The sequence below is a fragment of the Poecile atricapillus genome, chromosome 2 (genome assembly GCF_030490865.1).
Source record: "Poecile atricapillus isolate bPoeAtr1 chromosome 2, bPoeAtr1.hap1, whole genome shotgun sequence".
Lineage (NCBI taxonomy): Eukaryota > Metazoa > Chordata > Aves > Passeriformes > Paridae > Poecile > Poecile atricapillus.
In genome coordinates this window covers 119073406-119096232 of record NC_081250.1, presented here as the reverse complement: position 1 = coordinate 119096232, position 22827 = coordinate 119073406, and the positions used below count along the sequence as shown (strand labels likewise).

At 35.9% G+C, this 22827-nt stretch overlaps 1 protein-coding gene across 6 annotated transcripts in view; it reads left to right on the top strand.

Moving 5' to 3' along the window:
• The window catches only part of PDE7A (phosphodiesterase 7A), a 77931-nt gene that overhangs the window by 42786 nt on the left and 12318 nt on the right, over window positions 1–22827 (top strand). For 4 of the 6 annotated variants that reach the window (XM_058831014.1, XM_058831011.1, XM_058831016.1 and 1 more), the window contains exons 3-5: window positions 5224–5307; window positions 17678–17829; window positions 19469–19532. In XM_058831014.1, the coding sequence (XP_058686997.1) occupies window positions 5224–5307; window positions 17678–17829; window positions 19469–19532 (300 nt within the window). The remainder of the gene's footprint in view (window positions 1–5223; window positions 5308–17677; window positions 17830–19468; window positions 19533–22827) is intronic. The other 2 variants (XM_058831013.1, XM_058831015.1) reach the window with 1 other exon arrangement.

Sequence of the window (22827 nt, the reverse complement as noted above, 5' to 3'; positions counted from 1 at the left end):
GGTATGTGATCGGTATATGATATGAAACATTCATATCAGAGAAGATTCAAGGGTTAATATATTCCATTACAATTGTTTGCAAGAAATGTGAAGCATTGCATTTCCTACATTATTATGAGGGTTTTGGTTTTTTTCTATATATCTTAATACACTTGAGCAGAATAAGCTATAATGAATCCTCAGCTGTAACTTAGTGGGAAGTTAGGCACAGTCAAGAGAAGATTTGCCTTTTACTTGGCTGGTTTTATTCCATGCAGACTATATCTACTAATAAAATGTACCTTGATAGGGTGTTTGTCTTAGCAGACAAAAAATACAAGGCTAAGAGCACCTACAATAACTCCCTCTGCATTTGTTTAATTGTACTGGCCATGAAGTTGCTTCATTCAGTGTTTTTTTCAGGCTGTTCCAATGGTAATCCAATGAAAATACATTTACACCAATTAAATAGGAATTCCTGTGGTATAGCAGTGTGTCCAGGTTCAATTTAAAAGATCCTGTTTTAGGGGTATGCAAAATGAAAAACTAACTCCTAACTGCCTTCATCACTGTGTGGATATAAACAAGAAGCATTGACTGTAATGACTCATCTGTCATACCCCATTCCCAAAATATACACTAAGCCACTCCCGAGCGGCTTATTTACTATTTTAAAATATAGATACAGATGCAGCATTGTAGAATTTTTCTTTTAAGCTCTTGGAAAGGCTAATACATCTTCATCACCTCAACCACTAGTCTCAGCATCTATGAGGAATTGTCAAAATATCTTGTAAGTGCTTCTGTGTAATCTTGATACTTTCTTGATTTTTTTATTGCTTTTCTGGTTTCTTTTTCTTGTTGCTTTATATCGACCAAAAGTTTTTCTACTGTGCATGGGGTAGAAAGTGTGGTGCTTGTATTGGTGAGCATGCACCTCTCAGCTACAACTGGAGCATTTATCTCCCTTTACAGGTCTTGGTCACTTCAAATAGGAAACATTGGAGAAAAGCTGCTGTGTACTGTGCACACTCTTCTCTGGTAGTGGTTTTTATGTTGTGTTCTGTTTGCTTTAATTCTGGCACATTCAGTTGACCTGTCATCTGTTTGTTCAACAAATTTAATAAGAATTTTAATCTGTGAAGTTAGTAATTCTGTCTGAAAATCCCACTCTTCACAACCTCATGGCTTTGACCTGAGTCCTTTACCTTGAGGTGGCTGTCGTAATTTCTGCTCCCAGCTGTCCTCCATGGTCTCTGAGGTTTCTGTCCCTGCTTCGGATGGCCTCAGCTCCCCAAGCAGCTGCTGTATTGTTACTGTGCTACACTGCAGTGTTAGGGTTGCACCAAGTATGTGCTGGGTAACCCTAACACCCAGGGATGTCAGCTGTGGCATTTCAGCTGCCTCGTAAGTATCAGAGCTGTCCTTGTGTGAGCAGGAATCTGAGAGAGGGGCAGGAGCTAAACAATCTGTTTCAAGGTAAGTTTTGTTACAGCCCTAATTCTATTTCAGTTTTGAGTTATAGCTGCAAACCTCCCTCTTACATTCCTTCTTCCATGATTTATTTAGTTTTCAATTAAATTTTTGCCAGTGCCATCTTTGTCTTAAAATGTCCTGATCATGCAGGACTATTCTGGAAAAAAGTGTAGCTAAATAATCTGCCATCAGATATTTATTGTATCATTTTTGTGCTCAAAATGAAGTTTGGAAAGGAAGACTTCACATATTTTAAATCTTTCACTTGATTTTTTGGAATCAGCAAAACTCTCAAAGAGGGAAAAAATTCTTCTTAGAAGTCCAGTATCATTAAGATGCTGGACTTGAATGTATTCCATAAAGGTAACACAGGAATCTTTCCAGTGTGACTGAAGGTGGCTCAAGAAGAGACACTTCAGATGAAAGCTGTCAGTCGGTTTGCTGCCACTTCTGTGCCCTCCCCCATGGAAATTCACTTAAAAGCAGCCTGTGGGATCTGATGGCATAAAAAGATTGTGTAAGCATTTTGATATGTTTGTAAAGGTCTAAATAAACAAAAAATATTCATAAATTCTTTTGTTTTAGGTGTTGAATTTTAATAGTCTTTCAGCTACCATAATAATGGTTGGCTCTGAGGTTGGACTTCTGTTGCTGTTTGAAGGAATTATGTAACAGTGTCCTTTTATTTGATAAAAGTAATCTCAAATCTGAGATATCTTGTGCTTTTTTGTCAGGTTCCCTGTGAATATAAACATGTCTCTTCCTTAAAATTAAATTCTGCATAACTTCAGAGTCACAGGGTTGCAAAACACTTGTCTAGGATTTCCCAAGTAAATTGATGTGAACATGTTACGTTGTGTGAAGGTACAATGAAGCCGGGTGATTTGGGATCCATTAATCTTCTGCGGATTACATTAACCAAAGAGTGAAGGCATAACAATGTTCTAGTATTTCTGGTTGTTTTGGAACTAACTATACATATGCACTAGAGATTAGTTTCTCTGTGCTAATACCACATTGTTTCATAATGTGCAGCCAGTGATTCCTTTTTCTCCTTCTGTATATTTAGAAACTTCAGACGGATGTATGGTATCATCAAATTCCACTTGTACCAATATTTTTCAAGTACATTTATTGTCTCAAATCCTGAAAAATGCAGCAATTCTGTACCATGATAATGGAGACGTCTCTTTTGCCTTTGTTCTGGCACAAGAGAATTTTCTGCTTTGTTTGCAGTAATCAATTCTAGTCCTGTAGAAGGGGTATATTTTTCCAGAATAAATCCAGTTGTATTCTAAAAAAACTAATCCATTGTTGAGATATTGTTTTTTTTAAAAAAATAGCTTCTTCTACCATGATTAGGGAGAGAGACTTTTGTTCAATAACTATGTAATGAAAATATTTAGCTTTCCTTGCTGGGAATTTCTCATTTTATATGTATGCAAGCAATTACAATAATTTTAGCTCTATCTTATTACAGTTCCCTTTTTCCTTAGTTTGCCATGTGCATTTTTAGTATACAATTCCTTCTTTGGCTAAATATCCCTGTAAATAGATATTCTAATAATTCCTGTTTAAAGTAATGCTGTCAGTAGAACTTCTTCATTTTACTTACAGACAGTTTTTCTTATTTTCATCCCTAACATTCTCAACATTGCAGGCATTTCAAGGGTGCCAGGGATATTATTATTCTGTCTGTGCTGTTAGTCAAGGGTGCTAGTAAATGAAAAAAAACAAAGCAGAGAGAAATTTTCTGGACATCATTTATCAGATGAACCTGTTCATTTTGTTATTTGCAAAATTCCATGTTGTTCTTCAGGTATTTTTTTGTAAACTTTTCCTATTCTTGACACTTGAATTGTTTGCCAACACCTAGTTGTACACTGGCTGAAACTATTTACTAATTTGTACTGTGGTTTGTAAATTCTAAAAGTAAAAGCCTGCATTTAAACGAAAAATAAATCACAAAAGCTATATCACCTTTTCTGTAAAAAATTAGCTCCACTTAAAAACCTCTTATTTTCTTTTAATATAGCTGGTGAAGTCATTCACACAGCTGTAGCTATGCCTGATTACCCAGATAAATATGAGTGAAAGGTAATGAAATTAGAATTTTCCTCCGTGTACACTGTTATTTTCATATACAGCTACTAATGCATTTACCCTCTCTCTTCCAAAGTTCCCTCTCTTTTTCATTTTTATTAATTTATTTTGCAAATAAAATTCACCAGTTGCTTGGGCCTAACAGAAGAGTTCTACAATTTGCTGCCTCTGTATTGCCTGGAAGGAGACAAGTCTTTTGCACTCCACTCAAATGAATGCTTGAAGCCTTTTTAAGTAATATATTATAAGTGGTCTGAAAAATAATACTTGCAGATAGTAATTGGGTTGCTTTCCCTTGCAGCTCGGTAAAGGTTTTCAGTTAAAAAAAATAAAAGGATTAATAACTGAAAGGTTAATTAATAGTATTTACTATTAATTTTACTAAAATTATTAATAGTATTTACTATGTTTTTGCTGATGTGCAAACTTCAGGGGAGCCCTGGGCCTACTTGACCTTTTGTGGTCCTTCAAACTCACCTCACAAGATAACGTTCATGTAAAGTTGTCACTGTAGATGTGTCAGTGTTTATAGATATGTATCTCTAGAAAGATGCCTGTTAAGTATTAAAGTGTATTACTGAAGTGTGAGTCAGTACCTTTAGATATTTTCTGATAAGTTGCCGACTTCAGCATTACACTTTAGCGGGTTAGAAAAGAAAAAAGGAAAGAAAATGCTTTTAAGATGTTTACTACTTGATGAAAAATAAATAGCTATAGTTTTATTTAGTTCTTATAAACTCATAGTGCTTTTTGTTAATTATTTATTTGGGTTTCATATGGAAAATGCTGTGTTTGAAGTGAGGAGAATACGACACTTGAACGATTTTCATAGTTAGAAACCACAACATTTGCACATCTTAAATTTATCTTTGTTACGGTTTGTGGAGGGAAACACTCTTGCATTTGATCCTCGAAGATTTCTCGAAATTTGTAATTGCAAAAGGATTTTAAGTGAAAGCTTTTAATCCAGGTGAACTACTTATATTAATACATACAAATATCTAACAAAAAAATACTGATCAGCTTTCAGTTGGTGAAATGCATAAGTAGAAGTATAACTAGCATGCTAAAAGATTCAGGTTGAAGCTAATTACAGTGCAAAATAGTTTGATCAAATTTTAATACTGAGTTTTGGTATTTTAATAGGCTCTTGTGTAATATTCAAACAGCTGAGTACAAGTAAGTAAATGCTAGTGGGAAAATATATAATATAAAACCATATTGTAACTAGCTTATTTGCTAAAAGCTACCATTTCTAGAAATTGAATCTTTTTTGTATTCTACGAAATGTTATCGTTGTATGTGTGTTACTGAGGAACAAATCAACTTTAAATGTTCTTGTTTTCTGTCATATTAAGGTGCATTTTTACCATACTGGTGTAGCAAGCTCTTCCTGATTTCATCTGAATGCTTATCACATGCTTCTGGCAACGTATGCATAGGCAGGAGAGATTTTGGCAAGAAAGCATGTGATTGCATGTTTAACAAGTCTTCAAACTTTGTTTTGAATTTCACCTTTAAAACAAAAACATTGAAGTAGGCCTATTGTTTGAATTACTCTCCTCCATTAAGTACATGAATCTTTACCCCTCCAGGCTATGTTCATTTGCATTTTATCTCTGCCACTCTTCCACACTTTTATTTCACTCTTGACCCTGTTTCTAGGAGATGTGCGAGTAAGAAGTCGGGCAGGATTTGAAACAGAGAGAAGAGGTTCTCATCCATACATTGATTTCCGTATTTTTCACTGTAAGTATTTAAAAGCAGATAAATGACAAATAAACAAAGGCTTCCATCAATTTTAACTACTGAGCCTCTAAAATAAAGTTAGCATCTCTTATAGCAAGACTATTTTTTTTTTACACTTCTTAGGAAAATCTTTCATTCTAGCTCATTACCAAAAATAGAAGAGGAAAATCTTCACTGCTAAATATTTTTTTTAAAAAAATGTAATTTTAAACTCATTGAATTTAGACCTGATTCCATATGGAAATGAAGACTTATCTTCTGAACAGCTACTGATGTGTGTGCTGTGTGCTTACTTGGCAGACACTATCAGTTGAGGAGAATACTTTCCTGTTTTTGTAAAGCAGTAGAAAGGCCCTGTCCAGGATGATGCTTGAACAGAATTACAGTAATATAAATATTCTTCAACTCATCATAACATTTACATCTACTGAAATGGGTTAGCTAGGACTTAAATTTTTGGACAGAGACAAACCTTAAATAAAAATTGAAGTGTTAGGAGAAAGCGGCAGCCTAAATCTCTTTGATCATGTGTTTGAGGAACCCTTTATTTTTCAGAAGTGTTACAAGAAGAGTCTTTTTGTAGATAAAAAAGTAAAATTATCCATCTGTATTGTTACAACTAAATTTGTCAGTAGTTGTGATAATACAAAGTTTCACCACTACCAAACCTATATGCAGCAAAAATGCAGGGGATCTGATCCTAATTAAATTATGCCAATAATGAATGTATTAACTGTCATAAAGGATCTACACCAGTATTGTATCAGCACAATTCCAAGTATTCTGAATACAATGGAGAGATTGAGTAAAACTGATTTCATGGTAGTAAGTGTGGTTGTTGTAATTACCTTATGAATAAAAATGAGTGGCAGAAACTGATCTTATGCTCTGATCTTAACTGAAGTTATTATTTTTAAAAGTAGATAATTTCTAAAACTCTTAAATGCTTAGTTTTGTTCAAAAGTTTCATAAAAATAGGTGAGAAAACAAAGTTTGAAGAGTGTGCTATGTAGAATTTTTCAATAAAGAGAAGACAAGTTTCATCTCAAGTCCTGATTGAGTATAATAAATTCTCAGTAGAAATAGCATGCAATTTATGAAATACATAACTGTCTTTTTTTGTGTGTATATATATATATATATGTGGCATTTCATGCTGATATAGGAAAATACTAACAGAAGTATTAAAAGAACTACGTATTTAAAGGCAGTCAGCATATTATTGCTGTTGTCAAATTAACTTTTTTCTATGGTCCTCATCACACAGTTTCTTTCCATCCTGATGATTGTGCATCAGGCAGATCATGACTAGTCAGAAGGACTTTCACACCCTTTCTTCTTGCTCCTACTTGTTCAGACACAGCCACTAGCTTTTAGCAACATCACCTGGGGTGTCTGATGACAGCAAAAAATATTGCTAGGAGGCCCAAAAAATTCTTTGGCTTTAACTTCCTTCTCAAGTCAGTTGCTGTGTTAGTTTTCAGAGTTGTGATATTATAGTCAGATTTTTTTCACTTTAGGATTGTAGCTTGTTGAAAAATTGCTCTTTGACTTCTGGGCTCCTGCCACGTTGTGGAGTTTTTCACAGTCAGGAATCCGGCACCATCTCTCACCATATCAGTAGATTATCTAGTAATTTACATAAATGTGGGATTCTTTTTTATCCATAAGATGTTTTCTTCCTCTCTGCAGTGCTAATTCAGTCTTGACCAGTGTTTCCTTAATTGTTTTAAGCCAGAGAGATTTAGTAAAGCACTATGAGACTGCCAGCAGAGAGAAGTTGCAGGAATGAGACTTGACCTAATTTTTAGCATATTCTCCCTGCCCTCTCCCAGTTACTTAGAAGCAGTTGATTTTGCCACATAGAGGAAAATGACTGAAAAATATTCACCCATTTAAGCAATAACATGTGAAAGGAGTCAGTCAGCTCTTCTTTCCTTGGGGCAAATACTGAACTGGAAGGGGTCTCTTCTGCAGCTGAGGCAGTCTAAACCATCTGAATGTTGCCTTTTTTTTTCTCCCCACCACAGCTGTATCCTGAACATTAGTTGTGCGTGGACATACTTCCTCCATTGTGTTTGTATAGTTTCACTGTAACTTTCTTGTACTATCCACTAGCTTTATTCTGTGGTTCTAAATATTTTGCAATGATCATTGCTTATGTGTTTTCCAGAGGACTTACATAGTGGCTGTCAGTCTCAGTGCTGAAGCATTAGTGCTGTTTTGTGTTTTGCTTAGCTAGCTTTGGTTGTTCAGCATTGTTTTCTTTTCCTGTCGATGTTTTGAGAAGAAGTTGAATGTCTTTCAGGAGGTTTAGCTAATAATATGCTGACCAGTCTCTTTTCTAATATTTTATTGATAGGCTCTTAACCTGTTTTCTTATTTTACTGATAGGTTGGAAGAGTATTGAATTTTAAATGCATTACTTTGCTTCATAACACTATTTATTATAACCAGTGTTGCTGAAGTAAAGTTTGTCAGCACTTACTTCTAAAGATCACTTCTGTATCTTCTTAGGCATTATAAACTCAGCATCTATATCTTCATCCCAGAATTCTGTAATTGATACATGAATATTCAAGTTTCTAACCTGTCTATTCTCAACAGTAACTTAAACAAAATTTGATTTTAGGAAGAGGGTTGGAAAAATGTTGTTAGAGACAGTGGAATGGGAGTCGTATCTGAGGATTATTAAATGTGGGATTTGACTGATAATGAAGCCAGCTTTGTTGGATGGTAGTTTTCCTTCTACATTATCCATTATTCCAGAAGTCACTTTTTTATACGTAATTGTAGGAACTACCATGAGGAATAGCTCAATAAACAAATTTTTGTTTTAACAAGACTGTTTCCTGGTGAATGGGGAAAGTCAGGATTATATTCTTCTTGTTGGTTGGCAGTTGGTTAATGTTAAGTCATCACTTAGTAGGTTTTCTGTTACTGTGTTCTGTTGGTTATGCCTGTGTGAGATCATGGGCATAACATCCAGACAGCATCTTAAATCCACCATTTCTGGAAAGGAGAGAGCAGCCACACAACTTTCTTCCTCTGAATTCACTGTTGCACAGTAAAATGCCTACACTGTAATGTTTTATTGAATTGGCTGTAAAACACTGGATCTACTTTTCACTCCATGAAACAAGAAGGGAGTTTTGCAGTTCGCTGTGAGAAGGCAGCATGTACTGTTTGGTTTTCAGGGAAGTTATCGAAAAAGTGATTGCAGTGGTTTTAATCACTTACTGTCTTCTGGTGTACAAATAGGCTACAATTTGCATGAATACCTCAAAATTTTCTTTACATTACTCAAGACATCACAGATAGTAATTTAGTCTTCATTGTTGTCAGACTATGTTGCTAAAAGCTAATGTGAAACAAAACCTTTGGTAGAAGAATTGGTGACAAGATAAAAATATTCCCTTTTTCCAGAAATAGTAAAAGAGTAAGCTACTACACTTAAAGAAATTTTGATTGTTGGAGGTGTTTCTAGTCTGCACAAAGGCATATATAATGTGCCCTAATCACTCCCTGTTTCTCCTTAAAAAAACCCCTAACAGTGAGCATGCACAGTGATATGTACAGAATGTTATAATGAGGAGGTGAAGCCAAAATGAATAAAGGTCAAGTGAATAGTTAAGATAACAGAAGAAAATATTGAGAAGTGTCATATGCAGATACAGCTGAAATTAAAGCTTTTAAGCTTCCTTTTAGGGAAGGGTTGTTAGATATAGTTTGGAGGAACCAGATAGAAAAATGGATGCTTTGGTTTTGCAGAGAAGAAACATGTTTTTCTTGCTTCTCCTGTTGTGTCTGGCCCAGAGTAAGTAATATCTTGTCGAAAGGTTTTTAGAATTCTCTTGTGCCAGTCTCATCTGAGCATGCTTCTATGGGGAGACGATGATGCTGCCAACACACGGGGCTCTGTTTTGTGTTTTATAGATAACTGAATCACATCTGTGAGTTAAATACCTTAGAAAGAAAAAGGGAATTTGAATTAATCAGTATGTGTTTGATAACATTCAGGAATGCTCAATTTTGAAGAAAATAGTTGCTTGCATACAGTATAATGGTACAGTAAAAGACTTTATTGAGATTTAGATGGTTCTTCTCCTTAGCTGTTTATGGAGCCATTTTAGGGGGAATGGAAAGAAAGGAAGAGATGTTTTTGTAGGTGATAAATAAATTGAATGCTCTTTCTTGAGAGTGCAAGTATGTGATGAAATGTCAGAGTTTACCTTTATTATACAACCTTCGGACTCTTTACTTGGAAATTACAGTTTGTGGAATATATTATAAACTATTCCAACATCTGGCAAAAATGTCAACATGTGCTGTTTCAATGTTTTTAACGTTCTGGTTCTTAGCTCATGAACCACTGAAACATGTTTGCCTTGAACAGTTAATTTAGACTTCCTTTGGCTGAGAGGGAATTCAAAGAAGAGAAAGGAGTGCAAATCCAAATTGATTGCCTGAAACAATTTGAAAAATCCTTGTGTAGCAGCAGCTAATGATGCTTTTGATGATACCATCTAGAGATTGAGATAAACTTAGCAGAGTCCAGATGAATTTCAATGCCCTTTTTTGTTTCAAGAAAATAGAGGAATTTCTTATTTGGTTTTGTTTAACAGTAATTGTCTGTTTTGTTCAGCAGTCTACTGTAAAGAAGGGTGAGTTACATCATGAATAAAGTAATGCAAGAAGATTTGTGTGATCATAGCTTAAGTATTTGTTTCCTTTTGAAAACAGCATCACTGAGGAGTAAAAAGCTTGTACGAGAGAGATTTCTTCAAGAGCTCCCTTTCTGTGAAAGATGCAATTCTGAAATGGTCTTCTAATTATTCACAGTCCAGATTATTCAAATAAATTGTGTTCCACAATGATGAGAAACATTTTGACTTTGATTTAGTTTCGAGAATGCAGTCACACAAGGGGAAATCACAGAAAATGCTCCAAAACAACTGTATTAGCTAAATGAAAAGAATGAGCTTGAAGTGAGCTTGATTAAGAAAGATTTGAGGATAAAAAGTGCCAATTGAGAATACAGAGCAGGTTTGTTTTATAATTTTGTTATTCCAGATGTTTGTTTTACCTGCAATTTCTTTTTTCCAAGCTACTGTAAAACAGCATGTGTGCTCTGGAGTCTTGCACAGGTACAGGCCACTCTGTGTTTCAGTGCTGGCTTAAGTTTGACCATAGAAGAAGACAGAAAGTTTGACCATAGAAGAAGACAGAGATACATTCTGGGTTTTTTTCCCATTTCTTCTGAACTTCTCCAATGTGTTCTTTCTCCAAGTACCTTATTTGGAAAGGATTTTTTTTTTGTATGCTGGACAATTTGGTAGAAAACACGTGAGAATTCTTTTGTTTTCATCTCTGCTTCCAGTTTGACTTTCTGTATTGACTGTCATATAGACTGGTAAAGGAAATTATTTTTCTGTTAACTGTGACAGGTTACATTTCAATTATTCTTTTCTTTCTGGTGATGAAAAATGGACAAAAAAGATGAGTTGAGGGTTCTGTCATTCCTTTACTGTAGAACTGAAGATTTCTAGGACACCAAAGAGAGGTGGGTTTTTCTGGGAAGACAGCAAGAAAATGATTTGGTGACGATCTAGAATATATTATCCTTTTGGGAAAAGAGTTGAACCATTATATCTCATGTTCTTCAGGAGGATCACTGTTTTGATTAACATGGCATAACCTGTTTTGTAAAGGCTATGTTTCTATATATATTGTATATTTGTGTTCTGATGATATTCCTCTATTTAGCTTCAGTGAGGTTCCTTAGTTCACTGTATGCTGTTGTGAATTACGGATTTGTTGTGCCCAGTGAGTGGATTCAGGTTAAAAAAAAAATGGAAAACATAACTGCAGGATTGCTGGGTTTATGATTCAGTAAACTGGCATGGAAAGACTGCTTTGTATGTAGATTCCTAGTCCTGAGATTATTGCAAAATGTTACTCATTCCAGCACAAGAATGGCATTGTTTAATTCACTTAATTTTGTATCTTTGCTGAGGCATTTACAGAAATACTAAGATGAGCCAAAATTCAAAAGAGATAATTTAGGAAAATCCTGTAGATACCTTTTCATGATTTTTTTTTTTTTTCACTTCTACTGCTGTGCAATGACTTAGAGGGCCATTGTAGAATTGGCGCTTATTTCATACTGAAGTAGTCCAATCCCTACACTTTGAGTAACTTCTCTCAAATTAGCTCTGCTTTGAGTAGAGGTTTGGACTAAAGGACTTTCAGAAGTCTCTTCTGTCCCTTCTTACCTAAATTATTCGATGGTTCTGTGGCGCTCTGCTTTGCTAAGGCAGTGAGATCCTTTGGTTCTGTAAGATGCTTCAGGAGAAGTTATCTTTGGTGGTGGTGATGCCTAGCACTTCCCCTCCATTAGGAATCATCTGATGGAATCCACTGGAGTTTTTAATAGAGTTGTGGTACTGCTAGAATTTCTTGAAACTTAATTTTTTTTTTCTGATTCCACTCACAAGACACTTGCAAAGCCATGTTTATTTCATTAATCCTTAACCCACAGCATATTTTCCAGCAGTCATTATTATTTGGAAAAAAAATGGAAAACATTTGGAAAATAAAAAATATTTATGAATGTGTATATAGTTATATACTGTACATTGAAACCAAAACAGTGTGGCTTAATATTTTTTTTAAGCAGAAGAAGGAATGTAGTGCCTTACAAGGATGATAAATGAGGCTTCTAAGTGGTTTTAAGGAAGACAGGGAGTATAATGAGGTAATTTAGACCCCAATAGTCTAAATTAGTCTTTTGATGTAACTTTAAAATCCTTACTAAAATTATATCTTCCAAATGAATTCATGGTTTTATGTCATAAAAATATTTTAAAATTAAAACCATGAGTGGTAAACATACAGGAGAGTTAAATAGAAGGACTTAATTAAAAAAAAAAATGTTCATGGTTCTAATATAGTGCATTTCTTAATGGTTTGATGGGAATAGATGTGAAATTAGAATGCTTATGGGTCCCTCTAGTGGTGTGAAATGCTAGATAATACTTTCAAATTATTCATAAATTGAAAATTATTTGTATCCTGGAAAGATGTATCTTTAGGAAAGTGCATCCTTAGAAAGATGACATATGAAATGTAATATTTATTTCCAACAAATATTTACAGGTAGTGGAAAATTTCAGATGATATGTCAGGTTTAATGATAGTATCTGCTGTGTAAAAATGATAAATGGGCAATTGGTTTACTACAGAAAAATCGTGAGAGATCACTTCCATTAAAAGAAGATAATTCCTTCATCTTTTTTTGGGAAAAGCTTCCTATGATGGGTCTGTGCACCTCAAAGTTCAGGTTTTACATTCAAACATAAGAAGAAACATTGTCTCAAATACTTTTTTGTTTTTACATATTTTTTTGGTGGCAGTGATACCCAAGATCCTCAGTTATGCACTTTCTATTGGTATATAGCAAAACTCAGTGCTTTTTATCATGGATAGTTTTCTTTGTGCCTTTTGGGCTGTAGCAAGGAAGAAATGGAGGTAAAGTTCTTATCACTGGATAGCCTTGTTTTGACCAGATTCACATCAGAGGGTGTAAGTCTGTCTTTTCATTATCAGAAAATTGAAGTATATTGCTAGGATTTAAGATTCCATTAATAATTAACCAAATCATAATTGTCATTCTTCCTTTTGTGGACTGTCCTTACTATACAAAAGATTGAAAAATTTTGAGAGTAAATCCATCAGTGTATTCCAGTCTTTTAAGATTATCACTTGTCTTTGCTAACTTTGTATTTTTACATTGGCATGAGAAAAATATTTAATATCCCTGTGAAATGTGCTAAAACTTTTTTTTTTAGGTTTTCCTGAAGTTAAAAGATTGGGAGTGGGAAGAGATTAAAATTAGCATCTTGGAATACAGATGAAATCTGTTGCATGAAGGCGACTTGTGTTATTTTACTGCTATATATGCATCACATTAGCAAAATAACTGGTATTAATAACCAGAATTACTTCTTTTCCTTTATTTTAGAGAAAAGATTTTTTTATTAAACCAATCTCACTTAAGATGTTTAGAAACAAGAGTATAACCATTTTAATCAAACAGAAAGCCCCAAAACCTTGGATTGATACTTTGGATGATAACTCTTAATTTACAAAGGAACAGCAAGAAGAGTGTTTTAGGACAGCTGCTGTTGAGTAGGCACTAAGGCCTACAGTTGGCCTTCTGGTTCCTTGCATCAAAAGCACTTCCCAATGCTGTAGTGTCGTTCTTAACATGCCCATCATCCCAACTTTGCTTTCATTCTCTTTCAGTTCACAAGGCTGTAAATGTCATATTTATTTTATTGTTCTAATTTGTCCATGAGCTGTCCTTGAGCGCAAATGGTTGATATTGGATATTAGAAAGGCATTTAGCACACTGAAGGCTCCAGATGAAAGATTTTTGAGCTGGGAGAAGAGATGTTTTTGCAGCATGCTTATTCATGAGCACATGCAGTGCACTCTTCATTCTTCACTATCTTCTTTCCATGATCTATACATTACTGAGCCTTGGTTTGGTAGGATCTCTGAAATCAGCATCTCTTCTCATGACTCTTGATAGAAGAGGGGAAGTTGTAATTCTCATGTTAATCATGCATCTAAAGGGAATGAATGTGCCAACAGGGAAATGCCAAGTTTCCATTGCACAACTGTATCATTCATTTTACCAGTCTTTTCCATTAACTGACCTTAGCTGGTCTGCCAAAACCACAAAGCACTTGGTTTTTGTATCCTTAATAATAATTTAAGGATAAGGAAGGAAAAAGGAGGAAAAGGAAGGAGGCAGGCACAGTACCTATCAGTGCAGCTGAAGAATGTATCTTCCCCTCAATCCCTTCCTTGAAAGCCAGCTATTTTCTGTTCCAGCCTCCCTTTTAAATTAATAATCTGTCAGACTTCTGCATCTGACTTGCTTATTCTGAATTGTCCTGGGGTAAATGTTTAACTGTTAAGGAGAGAAATTTAGTTTTTGGGTTTGTGTAGTCCCACAACTCAGGTGCTCTGGAGCTGCAGAGGGATGGCAAGGCTCAAGATCTCTTTCCTCATTTGGAAGTTACTCTGATCATTTCAGATCTAAATGATGAAGATATTTATTTAGTCGAGCTGTTATTACCTAATTTGGGCTATCCATGTGCAATAAGTAATAGCTCAAAGGGAAACACGAAGCCCAGCCCATGGGGAGGAACTGCTTGTTCCAGATCAGATCATCTGATCTGAGCCAGCCATATCACCTTTCTGCAAAGAAAGAAAATGGTATCCTGGGCTGCATTAGGAGGAATGTTTGCAGCAGGTTGAGGGGAGTGATTCCTCTCTTATATGCAGCACTGGAGAGGCCTCACCTGGAGTCCCAGTCTGGGCTCCCCAGTAAAAGAGAGACATGGACATACCAGAGAGTCCAGCAAAGGGTGGGAAGATTAAAGGGCTGATGAGAAAAGGCTGAGAGTACTGTTCAGCTTACAGAAGGCTCAAGGAAAAACTTCTCAGTGTATACAAAGGGGACAGAGCCAGGCTGAATGGTGCCCAGTGTGAGGACCAGGTGCAATAGGCACAAACTGATCCACATCAGGAAACGCTTTTTCACTGTGAGGCTGGGTGACCAAGTGTTAGCACAGGGTGCTCAGAGAGGTTGCATTCTTGGAGATGCACAAAAGCCTCTGGGAGGTGGTTCTGGGCAGTGTGGTCTACATGATTCTGCTTGAGCAGAGGGGTTTGAGCAGATGAACCTCATCTGGTATCTTCCTAACTCACCTGTTCTGTGATTCTGTAATAAGCAGCATCGCTGCTAGAAAAGCTGGAATAATGTAAGCTTTGCTTTTTTTCTTTTAACTAGGGATGGAAAAAGTAGGATTAATGTGTAACAGTGGTGGTTTACAAGCTATGCAAATTGGTGATAATATAGAGAGTTTAAACATGTTTGTAAAATGAATAAGTGTCAGTAGTGTATTGTGAAGAGAATGATGGTTTGGCTTCACAGAAAACCAAGTAACTAATTTGCCTCTGTACCTCTATCATTATCAGAAAGGATCCTGAAGCAAGATGTGCAACCCCTCCTAAATGACTTCTGAATACAAGTATAGGTGTGGAACACAGGCCTGTACTGCCAAATTATTGCATTTCTGTGTTCTGTTGTGTACTTTGCTGCCAGAAGCTGCTGTTTTACTTGTAGCGCCTGCGTCATACTGTTCTGTTCAAGATTAATGGGTGGTACCTGTGACATGAAACTTAATTTGTAGCATGACAACATAAACAAGTTTTTATTAACTGTAGATTCATAGAAGAGCACTTGAGAGCAAGAAAATTACCTATGCTTCCGAAAAAGTGCTCATTTTTCCTACTATAAATACTTTGTTTTATTGAGATTTAGTGAAGTTTCTGGCTTTTATGTGTGACTTTGTGGATATTTTAGATCATTTTATGAACTAAATATAACCATTTTATATTATTTTCAACCCAATAATTTCAGTTTTGAAGTTTGGCTCTTAAGGAATTGGATTGAGATTGAGGGGGAGAAACTTCTTACCCATAGCATACACTGCATTAGCAGCAGCAGCTGTATTGCTCCCTGCTTCTCTGTTCTGCTAACTGGCAGTGCTCAGACTGTAACCTCATGGTCACAGATGTGCTTAGAAGTATTGGTAATATAGCATGACAGAATCTATTTATTTTCCTGCTGTATACATGAATGTTGCTTTATAAGCAACCTTTATCATATGTAGTATGTCTGTTTACTTCATATATATATATATATAAACTGGGATATATTATAGGTACCAATGTCTTCAGAGGAAGAGCCCTTGGCCTTGAGAATGATGTCTTGAGGAGGGATACTTAATGTGGAGATGTCTGTGTTAGCCCTGAACTTCAGTGTCTTGATGAAGCATTTCAGGCATGTGTGAAAGAACACTCAGTTGTGTCAGTTTAATCTCTGTTAACACAGACGGTTGATAGGGAATGGTGCTGTGTTTGATTAGATACTCCATGGTCATCCCACTGTCAGCTCTATTTAGAGGTGTTTGGGGATTAATGTATTAATTTAATATATTAATGAGCTAGCATAGAACAGAAAGTAAATTGGAACTTCTGCAGGAAGAATTTAAATGGATAAAGGTTTATCTTATGTAGAATTAAGCTGCTGTCACTAGGAATCACTGAGGCTTTTAGTTCAGATTGTCACTGAGGCCACACCTTCCCGTGTATAACATTTTAGACTGAATTTAAGAACAAAAGTTGTAACTCCTTACTTTACCAGCTTCTAATATGCCTTGCTTTTGGAAGGACAAGAGATCTGTGCTGCAGAATTATGATCATGTTGTTTTTGATGATCTGCATTTTTGAAAAAGAGCATGTTGGCACTGATTTCCTTACTTAATACCTCTTTTTGAAATTTTATTATTTAACATGAGTCATTTCAGGCAGGTTGAGTGAATACCAAGATAAGATTATTGACTTCCTGTTGGTTATATAAAACTGCTGTTGGGTGGCACTGTTGAAAAGAAAGTAAAGGCCAAGTTTGGCCTAATGAGAATATCTGGCTTTCTACAAAGGAACTGTAGCTCTGGGTAGTTTGATTTGGGGGTTTCTAAAACACTCCAGGCATATCAAATGGAATTGGACATAAACTAGTATCAGTCATTTGTATAAATCAGTTAACATAATAAAAGTAAAGCAAAATATTTGGATTAATCTTTGAGAAGAGGCTGAAATAATTTTCTGTTGTGTTTTCACCATACTGGGAAATAGAATTAGATATGCTGTGAATGTAAATGTCATAATTGTTTGGCAGAAGAGTGTAGTTATTTGCAAAAATATCAAAATTACTTGAGTTTAAAATTTTGACAAAGTAGAGTTAAGAGATTTTCTGAGCTCCAAACTGTGTAAAAGTAATTTGTACTTGCTCAAAGCCTATTTGTACCTCCTGTATCAACACTCAGTTTCTGATACTCTCTTGCTGGTGTACATATTGTCTTAGGTGATTTGTTAGGGATGTGGATTGGATGTATATAGATGACAGCAATTTTCCAAAAATAATTTGTTTGCAGTACTGTGTGTTTTTAAACAGTGTCCATAATATTTTTGTCCTTTCAATAACAGAGTTCCTTAAAAAGATAAGTTGCAGCTATGATTTCAGTATTTGTTTTTCTTCACAGGATGCTTACACAGAACATATTTTTTCTAATCCATGGCTTGTATTTAGTATTAATAAAAATATCTCTATTTGTGCTGAAATGTTTGATACTCAAAAAAATTGCATTCTCTTTATACCAAACTTCCCTGAGCACTTGTCTTTTTGTTATAGGTTTTTTAGAGAGAGTCTTTATTTTCTTGTTTTTTGTAGCAAATTCTGAAATCGAGGTCTCTGTGTCTGCAAGAAATGTGAGAAGGTTGCTTAGTTTCCAGCGATACCTGAGATCTTCCCGTTTTTTCCGTGGTATCACTGTTCCAAATTCTTCAAACATTTTAGATGATGATTATAATGGACAAGCAAAGGTTGGTTGCTTGATTTTTATTTATTTAAAGTATGTTTTTCTAAATGCTTACTAGTATATATATCACATACTAAAAGTGCAACTAAATACCAATTTTAAGCATATTTTTTTAAGCATGCGTGTGTGTATTTTTTTTTATATACATATATTTGTGTGTGTGTGTGTATGTATGTATGTATATATTGTAATGAAATCCAGATAAAATTTCATGGTTTGTAGCAAGCTCCTCTACTGTCCACAAGTTTACTCAGATGATGGCTAGTGTTTTTTTGTTATTGTTGCTTCTTTGTTTTTTTTAATAGCTGGTGAATTAAGGATGCCCTTGAATAATTTAGGAAAAAAAATGAAGAGAGGAAAATGTATCTGTATTTAAGAAATGCAGTGGAGCAATTTAGACACCTGTTCCCTATGATTTTTTTAACCTCACTAGTGAACAACTGGGAAAGTGACTGCCAAAATTGAATAAAGTGCAGTGATTGGTTTTCTCAGGACATACTTATGTCAAACTGACTCTTTCTTTGGTAGGCACTTCAAGAAAAGAAAAGTGATAGCTGTAATACATTTGTGCAGCACTAAAGCACGTACTGGGAAGAGAGATGTTGCTAAGGGAGCAGCCACCTGGATGAGGGCTGCTGTATTTGTGAGAGAGGATGGACAGTGCTGAAGGGGACTGAGCAGGCAAAGATTATTCAGGTTATTCAAGATCCCAAAGGCTTTGTCACTACATGTAGTGCTTTTTTGTCATCTGACACAGAAAAAGAATATACTTATAATACAATGGATGTATTCATGCTGAATATCATCAGGCTGTGGTGTAGGAAGAAATCTGATAACCCAGAGAGTGGATCTTAAAAATGTACATATAATTTAATCATAAAAAGTTAGTGTTAATGCTTTTGTTTCTTCTGATAGCAGAGTTCTAGTAGCTGGTAGAGAAAAGCTAGAACCTATAACTGGATCACAAAACAACACTATCAATCTAATGAGAATAGGAGAAGGCAGGAATCTGTTGTAAAATGTGCTGGACAGGTATTTCTCATACAGATGGGGAGGCAAAGATTGGGACTGCTCAACTCTGGTGAGGCCTCTTGTACTGTTTGCTGTTCTTGCTCATCCCTGTAGCAGATAGAACAGTTCATGTGGAGCAGCTGGGATAAAGACGTGCTAGTTCAGTGGGGTGAAAAGTCAAAAGCCAGGTTCTTAAATTAAAATGCTCATATAATGGCTCAAATGCCTAGTGAATCATCTAGATACTGTTCTGTACGCAGGGGAAAGAAAGAAAAGAGTCTACACAGAGATTAATGTGCTAGTCTAAATCAGTCATTCTGCCATACTATTTCTGATTTGAACCTAATTGTTTTAAATTGTCTTTTGAGAAACTGACTGAAGGTTGAAAGGGGGATCTCCAAACACTTCTGTCAAGGCACTTCTTGTTCGTTTTTTTCCCCTTCGGTGTTTTTCTTTGAAAATGTGTGATGTTTTTCAGTTATCAGACAAATTTAATTATTCTTTTACTACTATTTTTTTAATATGTAGAAATTGTAAAGATTTGATCTGTCCCTGAAATCCTAAATACTCCAAGCTGCAAGAAGATAGGCATATACTGATTGAAAAATGACAGCTCTTGTATTTCTTTTCAGTGTATGCTGGAGAAGGTTGGAAATTGGAATTTTGATATTTTTCTTTTTGATAGACTGACAAATGGTGAGTTGACTTTTGGTATTTCGTTTGTGCTTTATCTTTTAGCATAACTTAACTGTTGCACTTATGTTGCAGTGTCACATGTGATTGTTCACTAAAAACCGTAAATTCCAGGTAGTACTTTTTGATTTAATAGTATTTAATATGAGTCCTAGTTTGCCTGGTCACTCCATTAAAATAATGATACTGTCAGTACTGATACTAATCACTGATTTGTAGAAGAGGCCCTTGATGTACTTTATAGGTTGCTGTTCTCTTAGTAATTTATAGTAGTAATTTGATACAAATTAACAAATAATTTTATGATCTTGGACTTTTATTTTCCGTTATGGGGTGCTGGTAATTTTTATGGTTGTGTCCAAAAGATGAATGTATTTGTTTTGGTATAGGGCAAATTTGGGAGAAAACTTTTAATGGGGCCCTCCCCGGGAAGCAAACTCACGTGGCCCCTTTCTCTCACCTCTCAACCGGTTAGGGAAGAGATTTTTCTGAGAGAAGTGGAAAATACTTGTTTATTTCACAGGCACAGCACTACTTAGTACAAGAATGAACGATATTAAATTATAAAACTTCTCGCCATTTTGAAGAGATGACAAACTTCAGAGGGTCTCTTTTTTGTGGGTGTTCACTCTGTTATCAGTCTCTTTGGCGCTGGAAAATGCCGTTGCCCAGGCTGGGCTCCCGGTAGTCCATGGGTGTAAGCTCCCGGTGCTCATTCAAGTTTCTAGTTCAGAGCAGGTTTGATTTGTTTTAAAAAAAGGGAAAGAAAACAGTCTAGGAAGACCTGTCTGCTCTGGCTAGCTGGAAAGCCAAAGCAATGTGTTTCTTGTTGTTTGTCTGTGCTGTAGTCAAAACAAAGAAATTGCTACTTCAGTACAATCAGTACAGGGTTTTTCTACTCTCTTGTGCCACGCGCTGGGCACCAATCAATGTATTTGTTTTGGTTTAGGGCAGATTTGGGAGAAAACTTCTAATGGGGCCCCCCCCAGGAAGCAAACTCACGTGGCCCCTTTCTCCCACCCCCCAACCGGTTTGGGAAGAGATTTCTCTGAGAGAAGTGGAAAAAACTTGTTTATTTCACAGGCACAGCACTACCCAGCACAAAAATGAACAATATCAAATTACAAAACTTCTCGCTGTTCAGAAGAGATGACAAACTTCAGAGGGTCTCTTTCCTGTGGGTGTTTGCTCTGTTATCAGTCCCTCTGGCGCTGGAAAATGCCGCTGCCCAGGCTGGGCTCCCGGTAGTCCACGGGTGCAAGCTCCCAGTGCTCCCCCGAGTCCCCAGTCCAGAGCAGGTTCGATTTGTTTCAGAAAAAGGGAAAGAAAACAGTCCAGGAAGACCTCTCTGCTCTGGCTAGCTGGAAAGCCAAGGCGATCTGTGTCTTGTTGTCTGTCTGTGCTGTAGTCAAAACTCCCGATGTGGGGGGAGCAAGTACAGTTTCTGATAACAAACTCGGTGCATCTTTTCCACTCACTTTTACTCTTAGATGAAATTTTAAGAATACAAAATCTGTGTCTGGGTTAGGTAGACGAATGGGGATAGAATTTAACATCATAATCAACTCAGGACAGTCATTTATATTGAATAAGTATTTTTCCGATAAATGTAGTGTTAGATGGAATAGTTCCATTGCTCTTTAGTGCCATAAGAGGCATGTTGGTGTTAATCCATTATAATTATGACATAGAATACCTAGAGGCTTGGGAATTGAGCAGAGGGAAGCTGCTGTACACATAGCTTGCACAACATAGGAAAAGGAGTAGAACATTTTGGTGACTTTGTGTGCCCATTACAAATAGCAGTAGGAGCTACAGGAGTAGTTGGTTAAAAAAAAAACTAAGTATTGTTCATTTGTAGGCAAAAAAGAGATCTGTGAATGTGCTGTGAAGGAGGAGAGAGGGCTATTGCAGTGGATAGGATGGTTTTGCATTATAATCTCAGCAATGGCAGCTGGGTTTTGAACAGAATGGAAGGAGGAGATGAGCAAGTCCAACATCACAGTGACATTTGTGCCAGTGTGGGAAGAGAATGGAGGGCAGCTCTTGCAGATTTTGCAGCAGTCATGTGGAAAAGGTAGCAAAGTTGCAATTAAAGTTGCCAGAACAAGAAATTAAGTTCAAAAAGCAGAATGTGGCACCGAAAGATCTTTTTCTCTTCTGTTTTATTGAAGGGGTGCTGAACTTAACCAAGTGTAAAAGTAGTAAACTCACAGTTACATTTAATACAGAAAATTGGTAGAAAAAAGTGAAAATAGCAAGGACTTGTACAAATAGAATGCTTATATAGGTAATGATAAACTTTACATAACTGAATAAGGAAAAGCTATGCGTACAAGTTAACATGTAAGCATAGCTACTTTTGGATTAGCTTGCCAATTGGGAGAAATCTGAAGTTGTCCTTCTTAGAAGAGCCCTTTCTACCTTTTATACATGCTTTTTTCAAAAGTACCTACCAGAAGAGCTTCTATTGTGGATGCCTTATGATACCACCATCCATTTTGCATCCTAATTAAATCATTTTTGGAGGACATTTGGATCAGGCAGCCTTGTTCTCGAAAGTTTGGAAGGGCAGAATGCTGTATATAAAACTCTGCTGGATGAACTGCCCTGGATGAGCCTCTATGAAAGAACTTCCCCAGTCAATGTTGTTCCAAGAATTGCGTATTTCCCTGTGATGAGGTGGCATGTACATGAGAATACATTTATTCTAGCCTAGTAATAAACTTGATTTACAAGAAATTTCTGTCTTTTTGTATCTCAGTTTCTGTCTGTGCTAGGTTCTATAATGCTAAACGAAGATTGGCAGCCATGATATTGTTTGCAGAGCAAATAATGGACAAGCTATTTCAAATAAACATTGTGGACAGTTTATCTTTTTATTTCACCACTGCAAAAGATTATAATAAAGCTAAGAGTAGGTGAAATACATTATAAGCTTGTAATAGTTTTAACAATACTTAGGGCCTCTTTTGTAGAGTTCTGCGTGAAATAAGGAGAAGTCCTGCAAAATATATTATGAAAATTAGAGATAGCATATTTGCAAAGTGCTCTAATCAACAGTATTGTCTAACTTTTCTCTTTGCCTGATTATATTTGTATTTTGTGTATGTGTTTGTGATATGTTGCATAAATATAATTATAAAATTGAATATCTTTATAATGGATTTGCATGTTGAAACATGTTGGTTTTTTAATGTTCAGTAACATTTTCTTCCTGTCAGTTGCCATTGGACAGTTGGTGAATGCATTAGAATTAAGCAAAACCACTGCTTACTAGAGACAGCTAATGGAAACT